The following is a 9818-nucleotide window of genomic DNA, read 5'->3' as shown; positions in this document are numbered from 1 at the left end:
GAAGGAAGGAAGGAAGGAAGGAAGGAAGGAAGGAAGGAAGGAAGGAAAAGAAATATGGAGTGCTATCTTTCGCTCAGGAGAGTATGTTTTGTGTGTGTGAGAGACCAAAATTTCTTAATGAAAATTTCTTTGAATGTGAAAGAAATACAAATTCCAGTGAAATCTCAAAGAAGTTAAATCATAATTCCTTTTAGTGTGATAACCAGAAACCCACTGTGGAAAACAAGTGAGCACAACTTTTAATGGCTATGAAGTCAGTGTGACTGACTTTAACAATGTCCCAACTCCCTCAACACTCAGGGATTTGATTTTTCCTGTAATTTTTCCGTTTTCTTGTCTCTCTTTTTTTTTTTTTTTTGTCCTCCAAAAACATATCTTTTACTTTGTATCTTTGGTTATATATTAAAATATGAATGAAATTCATGGGGTCACGTGAACATTAGGAGTCAGATTCTAAATTCAGAAGGAAATAAAATACATTAAAGTTTTGTTAGAAGTGGAATGAGTGTGCAAAAAGTTTTTTAAATCTTAAACTTTTGTAAGAAAAAAAAAAAGTGCTTGCTGTAGTGGACAAAATAAATTGGCCACAGTGAGTTGTTACTCTGGCCGTGTTGATGGGGGTGTATGAACCTGTGTCCCTCCCTCACCAATCACACGCGAATTTCCCATGCGCACATTAAGAAGTGTGTGTCCTTGTGAACAAGTGTGTGCTCAAAGCAAACCCTGGGTAACTCCTACCTCTGCCCTCCTCAGACCCAGCAAGGCCCCATTGCCCTGCAAGTTCCTACAGCACGTTCTGCTGTTTTGGTCACTTTGCCCTGCATCCGCATAGCTCCTCAGCTAGATTAAGGTTTTCTTCCAGTACACTGGCAAATGCTCATCATCAGTTGGTCACTGTGCACAGCCACCTAGGGGAGGTCTCACCTGGGCAGCCAATGGCTCTGGCTCTCTTGGTCCCTTACTCTGGCAAGAACCCTGCTTGGTTAGTGAGCGTGGAGGCAATGACAGGCAGGTGCCCTGGACACTCCAAGTTAGTGGCAGGGAAAACTTTCCAATTTCTGTTTCACTGCAAAAAAAACATCACTATAGAACTTATGCTGGGCCACAGGAACCAGGAAATACACCTTCCATCTGGGCTTTGAGGCCAACTGTCATGTTTTAGGAAACCACAGAAATATGGGCCACTTGTTCACAACCCAAGTACCAGCAAGCCAGAGAAGCCCTTCGAAGCTGAGACAGTAGAGGACATTAGCAAAGAAGTTCATTAGGAGTTCAGTGACTGACCAACCCTGTGATCTACCAGGATGAGAATTTCCAGGGATCCCCAAATCACTGAAAGTATGCATTTCCAGCACAAGGGCATGGTTGTTGTTTTTTTTTTTATTATAGCCATCCTTCTAAATGATCTGAGTTTGGCTGACCCCAGGAACTCAACATGGCAACAAGAAACAACCTCAGAGGGCACCTCAGAGCTAAGTCCCTGTTTGATCTTCCCCAGAAGAATTTTTATAGGACACCTCCGACCCCAAAGTTCCACAACCCCTCATGTTCCAATGTTCTTCCCATGATTAACAGAGATGAAAATAAATGGATGAAGCTGCTCCACTTGATGCCCCTGTAGTGCCCTGGAAGTCATTTCACCATCTAAAAACTTCTCACTTGAAATACAAATTCTGACAGGGACCCAGGGTCTCTCTTGAGCAGCCTCAATCACTCAGACCTACTTAAGTCTTCATTTATTCTCTCTCCTTAGGTTACCTGTCTCCATAACTTCCTTCTCTCAAATGCTCCTCACACGCCTGGCGCCAGATGCCCCCCCGACCTGGCCCAGGAGCCCCTGCAGCCCTCCCACAGCCAACCAAGCCAACCATCATGCCTGTCTCACCCACACACCTCCTCTCTCCTCCTCTCAAAACCTAACCGCCTACCTCCTACTCTTCTGCCTCTAGGAGGGATCTTACTAACGCTCTCCCGCCCCCACTGTTTGCCTACTCCCCTCATCACAGATTCCTTCTTTCTGCACTTGAACACATTCACGTGATTTTCACATTTAATCAGGGGAGGAGAGAGGGTGGAACTTTTCTCTTGTCCTGATCTTCCATTGCCATACAATTCCTCTCAAACCTGTCCTTGTAGGTAACGCTGTGCTAAGCATCATGGGAAATGAATGCCCCCCCCCCCCCCCGCCCCGCCACTCACCAACACAGTTGCAACCCTCCCACAGAGCACCAGGGAACCAAAATTAGGGCCATGAATAAGTGATAAAATGTGTGGAACTGGGACGCTCAAGAGAAGGTCTGAGAAAGGTAAAGTCAGAACTTGTTGGAGCAATCCAAAAGCTCCAGCAGGATGGGGAACCTAAGTAAGGTGTCAAAAGTCAGATCATGAAGGGTCATGAGCCAAGGAGAGCAGTTACACCGGCTGTGACAGGAATCTGGAACTGGGCAGGGGTGGCATGAACACGGGGTTTTAGGAGGACTCAGACGGCAGGAGAATTCAAGGTGGGTTGCTAATGGCTGGTGGGGGCGGAGGGCCAATGAAGGTCAGAACAAGTACTGGGATAGGAGAGAAATCTAAATCTGAGCTAGATGCCAAGGAAAACACCACAGGGGATGATGTCAAATGAGATACGAGGGGAGGAAAAAAGAGCTCAACCAATGCATGGGGCGCCTACCATAAGCCAGGCACTGCAATAGGTTTTCCCAAGAATCCTATCACGTGATCTTTAAAAATCCCTCTAAGATGCTTAATATGATCTTTATGGTTTAAGAAAAATTTTTAAATTTTTCCCAGGTACCTAAGCTAGGTGTTGGTGGAGAAAGGCCTCAGACCCAGGTCTTCTGAAGGTTAGGACCACACTGGTGTTTCTGAGCCAGAACTTAAAATGGCAGTGACATTGGCCAACAGAGCCACCAGGAAGAAGAGCCACTCAGGGGACCGAATACACATGAGCTCAGGATGGTGTATCCGGAGGTAGGAGGGGAGTCAAAACAGAGGCCACAAGAGCTGGAAATAAGGGGCTGAGGACCCTCAGATCTGGCGGGGGGGGGGGGCGGTTCTCCTACAGGAAGGAATGACCTTGAGAAAGTTCCTATAATTTCTCTTGCTCTCAGAGCTGGATGAGGTTATTGTTAAGTCTTTTCAAACTCTTACTCCCAGGATCCCAGACTTTGTGGCACAGATAAGATCATGAAGGCAGAAGAGACAGAACAGGAAATGGGAGAGAATCTTTGGGGATAATCACAGACTTGGAGATCAAGAAGCAAAAAGAGCCCCAAAAAGCATGAACCGAAATGTATAAAAATGACTCCAAATGTGCCGTGTGTCCAAAGGCAAACAGAGGAGCTTCCAGAGGGAGGGCGAAGTTAGCAGACTGTGAGGCGTTCTAAAGAAACAGGGGTGGAGGGGAGCATTTCTATTTGGCATGGAGGAGGTTACTGGAAACATCCAGCAGAGCGGTTCCAACGGGTAAAAGAAGCTAGATAGCAATTACAAGCAGGGCAAGAGACAAATACTGGGTGGAGACCACATTGGGAAGAGCTGAGCAGCAATATGAGGCGGGGGGTCAAACCCAGACATTGTGAGGTGGGAGAAATGACCGGAAAAAAAAAAAAAAAAAAAAAAACAACGAAAAGAAATGACTGTGCTTCAAGATCCACCAGAAGGAACAGTGGTGAGGGAGGCAAAGAAAGGATGGAAAATGTGTACGAGAGTCCCGCCCTGGACCAGGGGGCAAGCACTGGGGTCTAGAGAACCTGCAACTTTAGAGAGAAGGAAAGAAGCTTCCTTGTCAGTGGCTAAAAAGGCAGGAGCCGATTTGGACGGTGAACCCCGGGAAGGGGAAGAGAAGGATAAAATGGTTTAAATCTACTCTGTAAGAAGTATGGTGTTCTGTAAATGACCTTTCTGACATTCTTCAGAGATTTTCACACCTTCTGTGTTACTCTATGCCACTGAATGTCTGCATCCCCCTAAAAGTCATACACTGAAATGCTAACTCGCAGTGGGAAGCTAGTAGGATGTGGGGCCTGTAGGAGGTCAGCAGGTCAGGAGGCTGGGACCCTTATGAATGGATTCATGCCCTTAGAAGAAGAAACACAGGAGAGATGATTTTTCTCTCTCAGCCATATGAGGATACAACAAGACGACCATCTGCAAACCAGGAAGAGGTCATACATTGCACCTGCCAGCACATTGATCTTGGATTCCCCGACCTCTAGAACGGTGACAAAATAAATGTTTGCTGTTGAAGCCACCGAGTCTATGGTATTGTTATAGCAGCGTGACCAAGAGAGCCCCTAATTTGGAGGATGACACTGGGCCAAAGCATCTCAGCTCTCTGTGCTTTAGCTTCCTTATCTACAAATGATGGGGGGGGGGGGGGCAGGGGCAGAGGTAGACCAGGTGATGTTTTCTAAAGGTCTCCTCCTACCCTAATATCCTAGAATTTTTGCATGTGTTTTTTTCCTCCTGATTGTTCCATGCCAGCCCCTAAATCTTTCTTTGCGATGATAATTGCAAACCACATCTCTCCTTATTCTGGATGCTTCCTTAACCCCGAATATCACACCGTGCATACAGACGGTGTTCAACAAATGTTTCTCTGAATTAACAAAATGTCCAAAATGTCACAGTTTCAGGAGGCAAATGCGTGCTTCAGCACCTCTCACTTCCACCAAGGGCTGTATCTACAGGAGCATGGTCCCCAGAAGTTGCAATCTTTTCTCAGTGAATTCAGCCTTGATAAAAACACTTATCTGAAGCCCAAGTACAAATAAGACTGAATGTCAAATAAATTAGTGCCCTAATTGTTCCAGAGTCTGCCCTTCCTGTGAATGTGTACACACCAATTTTTGAGTAAAAAAAAAAAGTCCAATTATGTAAGCCTGGGTGTGATTTCCAGCAGATCCTTAAAAAAAAAAAAAAAAATACTACAGTGCACATCTATCTAAAGCTCCTCATGCCTTCATTATCAAGGGAGGAAAAGGTGCAAATTCCCACCGCTCACTCAGAGTCTTTTCCTTTGTACTCTGTGACATTCCTACAGCTGACAAAAGTGACTGGGTATCCTGTTTGCTGCAAAGCTAAAACAGACTTGAACTGCCGATAAGCAGCCCTTCTCTGCTGGAAAGGACACAAGCCTAAGATCTGAGTTTTAGTCTTAGTTCTGCACTGTTGAGTCCCTGACTCTGTACGGTTAACCTTCCTGTACCTCTCCAAACGGGGCTAAATATTCCAGCCCAATCTCTATTATACCATCTCGCACTGGTGTTTATACTTTATGATTCTTATTATTAATCGCTGAGTACTTTCTAAAATGCTTCTTATCATTATCCACAAGATGGACACGCACTGTGAAGAAATCCACAGTGTTCATTCTGCAAAGGAAGGCCGGAGGAAAGCTCGCACATACCCATCGGAGTAATTTTTGCAGCCCCAATTCCGTTTTCAATCTCAGTCTATGCCTAAGTACAAAAGTAGATGTCACGGTGTACACCAAGGGTTACTCAACTTGTCTATGCAAATGAAAGAAAGGTGAAGTACTTGGAAAAATCAACCCTTGACCAAGGTCATTTTACAGCATAGATTTTCTCCAAGTCAAGGATTCCTTCTCTACACTTTTGTAACATTGCTTGAAAAAGAGAAAGGAGCATCACCACGAAGATCCATGGTTTTAAATACCAAATTACAGCTCGCTGACACACAAGGAAGTTAATGAAAATTTTACAATAAAATAAACCACACATTCCAAATCACGGGCATGTTGGGATATGACAGTGAACAAATCCATTATGGGCTGAGGGCTCATTTTATTACAGGATTCTGTTCCAGCACATCCAGAGTTTATGCGTCCACATTCTCAATTTCTCTCAAAGATAAACACATCAGAGTGGGCATGCTTCCAGCTGGTGGGGCAGCCACTGAATCAAAGCTGATCTTCCAACTACATAAGCACTTGAAAGGAATGTTAGCAAACTCCCAATCACATAATGGAAAAGAGATGGGAGAGAGCCTGGCACAGACTAACCAGTGACAAAACTCCCCTTCACAGATGAGGAATTAATTCATAGCAGTGGCCATAACTCATGGACACAGTTCATTAAAGATTTCACCTCTGGTTCCCTTAACAGTGATCACAAACCTCTTCTAGAAATAGAAGAAAAAAAGCTTCATGGACAGAAGGATGCCAAGGATGCGTTAATGAGCTACAGTGCTTGAATAAAAATCCAAGATAATACTTAAGGTGCTCTAATCAGATATAGGAAATGATCAGTCAGCTTCATAATTAAGAACTCCTAATGACTATCTGTTTGATTTTCTTTTTTTTTTTAAACACAATAGCTTTGTCCATAATTCCTAACTATTTTATCCAATATATAAATTGTTAATACTCCCTGGATCATTAGCTTGAAAGAAAGAGGAAAAGAAAGAAAGAAAGAAAGAAAGAAAAGAAAGAAAGAAAGAAAGAAAGAAAGAAAAGAAAGAAAGAAAGAAAGAAAGAAAGAAAGAAAGAAAGAAAGAAAGAGAAAGAAAGAAAGAAAAGAAACTCCTAATGACAAGATTGCAAGATTGCACACTACAAAGAAATGCCCCAGAAAAAATAAAAAAGAGATGAATTTACTATAAGAATGACATTCTCTCCGTTACTAACTCCATTTACCATTTCTGAGCCATTCACATACTCAGGTTAAGAGAATAAAATGGAAAAGAGCCAGGGCAGAAGGCAGAGGAGCTGGTAAAGGATTTCCATATGAAATTGTAAAACTTAGAGGAAAAGACATGTCTTCCTTTTAGATGTTAAGCTACACCAAAAAAAAAAAAAAAAAAAAAAATTCCCCTGCTCCACTGTGCCACCTCTTTCAAGGTCATTTATCATCAGCACAACCTACGGATGTTTTATTAAAAGAAAAATCCCAGCCTAGGACTGCCAGATCTCTACACAGGACCCACTTATCAAAGGTGTTGCTCAGGCTGACGGGCACTGTTGAGTGATGCAGAGTTAACATTACTTTATATGTGCAGAACCCCATCAGCAAGCACATTACCCCCGTCTCTATTAAGTATTCTGATAACACCACCTCCAACTAGCTTGGCTTAACATTTAAGCCTGCAGGAGGCCCTTGAGTGCCTGAAGCCTTCCAAAATTTTCTAGCTGATTTTAACCCTATAGAGTTTGAAGGAAAAAACTGAATTTAAAAATTACCCAGCAACTAAATATTTTGTCCATCTGAACAAAAGATCTCGCGGTTTGGAGAAAAATATTTCCATGTGCCTCTTATTTTTTTAAAACCTTATAGACAGTTTTTCACTTTAAAAAAAATAACCTGTTGGGGCGCCTGGGTGGCTCAGTTGGTTAAGCGACTGCCTTCGGCTCAGGTCATGATCCTGGAGTCCCTGGATCGAGTCCCGCATCGGACTCCCTGCTCGGCAGGGAGTCTGCTTCTCCCTCTGACCCTCCCCCCTCTCATGTGCTCTCTCTCTCTCATTCTCTCTCTCTCAAATAAATAAATAAAATCTTAAAAAAAAATAAAAAAATAAAAAAATAAAATAAAAAAAATAAAAAAAATAACCTGTATGACTAGTAGGCTTAAAACATTGCCCATGAGCAAGGTTTTAGCATACAGGCTCTTCAGAGCTGGATTTGGGGCCAGCAGTACTTCTAACAGCATATGTAATGGTGCGTAACATGCAGCCATTCCTTCAGATCATTCTCCATCTTATGCAGACCCTGGATTTTGTCCTTTCCAAAGGCTTTCCGCCCCCACCCTAAATATTAAGGGAAAATGAATGCCTTAAAACAATAAGAAGAGCAAAAGGAAAAAACAAAAACAAAAAACGGTCACTTACAATGTTCTCCGACAAATTTACCCTTTTCACTTGTTCAGCTCCCAGATACATCACCTACACTATTTTCACACCTAAAAGTTACCGTCTGGTTAATATTTCAAAATTTCAGCATCTCGATGATTTGCGTAACTATGGAGGTAATTGGGAAGTGATCTCTTTTGCACTGTTGAGGAAAGAAGTGACAGCAGAAGCTGCAGTCCTCGGGCGGGGGTTGGGGAATCCTGGAAGGGAATATCTTTCCGAGACAAGTGCAGGAAAAGGATGGAAAGGATGCTGCAAATGCTAACTAGGTTATTCTTAAAGTGAAGTTACGGCATTTTCTTTTGCCAAGAGGCTCTCCAGTCCCAGCTTTGAGGTGAGCAATGCCTCAGCCTGGGAAGTATCTGCAGCGTTCGAACAAATCAGCGAGAGGAAGGAGCAGTGCCAAGAGGTACTTAAGGAGAAAAAATTGTATTAGTGTGGAGCCAACCTTTCCCTGCTGCCACCCAGTGTGGAAATTCCGGGCAGCCACCCTGCCCTTACACACACACATACACACGCATACATACACGCACACACACTTTGCTGCACTAGGCATTCAATAAGCCAGCATTTAGAGAACGACACGTTCACAATGTCCCCGCACCCCCGCGCGCGCGCGCGCACATACATACACACACACACACACACTCTCTCTCTCTCTCTCTCTCTCTCTCCCCCTCTCTCTCTCTCCCTCTCTCCCTCTCTCCTTCTCCCGTCTCCCATCCCTTCCACGTTCTGCAAGCGGTCGAAGCACCACGGCCCCAGCGCCGGGGAACCGCGGTGACCACGGGGGCGACTCCCCCTCCCCTCCGCAGCACCAGACTTGGGGGAGCTCCGGGACCCGCGTCCCGCACCCCCTCCCCCCCCGGGACCAGCCGGCCGCGGCGCGCTCTACGCCAAGTAGGCGAGTCCCCGGGTTGGGCGACAGCGCGCGGGTCTAGCCCGCAAGCCAGAGAAACCGCGCCGAGGCGGAATTCCCGGCGACAGCCCGCGTCCCCGCCGGCCCCGAGCCCCGCGGGCCACCCGGTCCGCACCCTCCCCCGCGGCGATCCGGAAGGCGCCAGCCCCGCCACAGGTCAGGCCGGACGGCCCCCTCCTCCCGGACTCCCGCGGCTCCGAGGCGCCGCTCCGAAGCGCCCCGGGACCCAGGCTGCGCGCCTCCCGCCCGCTCGCAGCGCTCCCGCCGCGCTCCGGCCCCGGCTTCCACCACGCGCGCACGGGCACGCACCCTTCCCTCCCGTCGCCCCCACACGGCTCCTCCGGGGCCCCCGGGGCACCCCGCCCCGCCCGCGCGTCCCCGCTGCCGCCGTCGCTCTGCCCGGCCCCGGCCGGTGGATGCGCCGGCGCCCCCGTCCCCGGGGGGAAACACGGGATATGCGCCGCTTACAGTTCGCAGGAACTGGATCTCGTCCTCGCCCTCGCCCCCATCGGCCATGGCTCCGCGCCTTCTCGCCGGGGCTGGCCCCCGAGCCCCGCGGAGCCCGGCGGCGGTGGCGGCGGCCCCTCGCGCTGCCTCCTGCCGCTGCTGCTGCTGCCGCTGCTGCCGCTGCGCTGCCCGGAGCCGGGGGCGGAGGGGGCCGCGGCGGCCGGGTGCGAGCGCCGGGCGGTCCCCGCCTGCAGAGCTGGGGGAGGAGGCGCGGGCGGGGGCGGCCGAGGCGGGAGCCTCCCTGCGCCGCACTGTGCGGGAGGAGGGCGACCCCGCAGCCCAGCCGCGCCGGCCTCGCGCTCCCTGCCTGCCGCGGCGGACTGCTCGGCCCCGGCTCCCGCGAGCGAGTGCGCCGACCCCGCCGAGCCCGGGCTGCTGCCGCGGTGGGGGCGGGGAGTGGGGGCGGCGGGCGGGGAGGAGCTCGCCGGCTCCCCTTTGCTGCAGGTAATCCGCAGCCCGCCGCTCCGGCCCGCCAAACCCGAGGCCCAGCGCCGCTTACTGGCTGCGCTGGGTATCGGAGCCC

General features: G+C 48.3%; 1 protein-coding gene across 1 annotated transcript in view; it reads right to left on the bottom strand.

The window, feature by feature from the left end:
- Positions 1-9414, bottom strand: part of RYR2 (ryanodine receptor 2) — a 739460-nt gene extending 730046 nt beyond the window's left edge. The window contains exon 1 of the mRNA XM_032430318.1: positions 9257-9414. Coding sequence (XP_032286209.1) covers positions 9257-9304 — 48 coding nt within the window. The 5' untranslated portion in view covers positions 9305-9414. The remainder of the gene's footprint in view (positions 1-9256) is intronic.
- Positions 9415-9818: the final 404 nt, after the last annotated feature.

This window comes from Phoca vitulina, unplaced genomic scaffold, assembly GCF_004348235.1.
Source record: "Phoca vitulina isolate PV1807 unplaced genomic scaffold, GSC_HSeal_1.0 scaffold43, whole genome shotgun sequence".
Lineage (NCBI taxonomy): Eukaryota > Metazoa > Chordata > Mammalia > Carnivora > Phocidae > Phoca > Phoca vitulina.
Note: the sequence above shows the minus strand (reverse complement) of the source record. Positions and strands in the feature narration are given on the sequence as shown.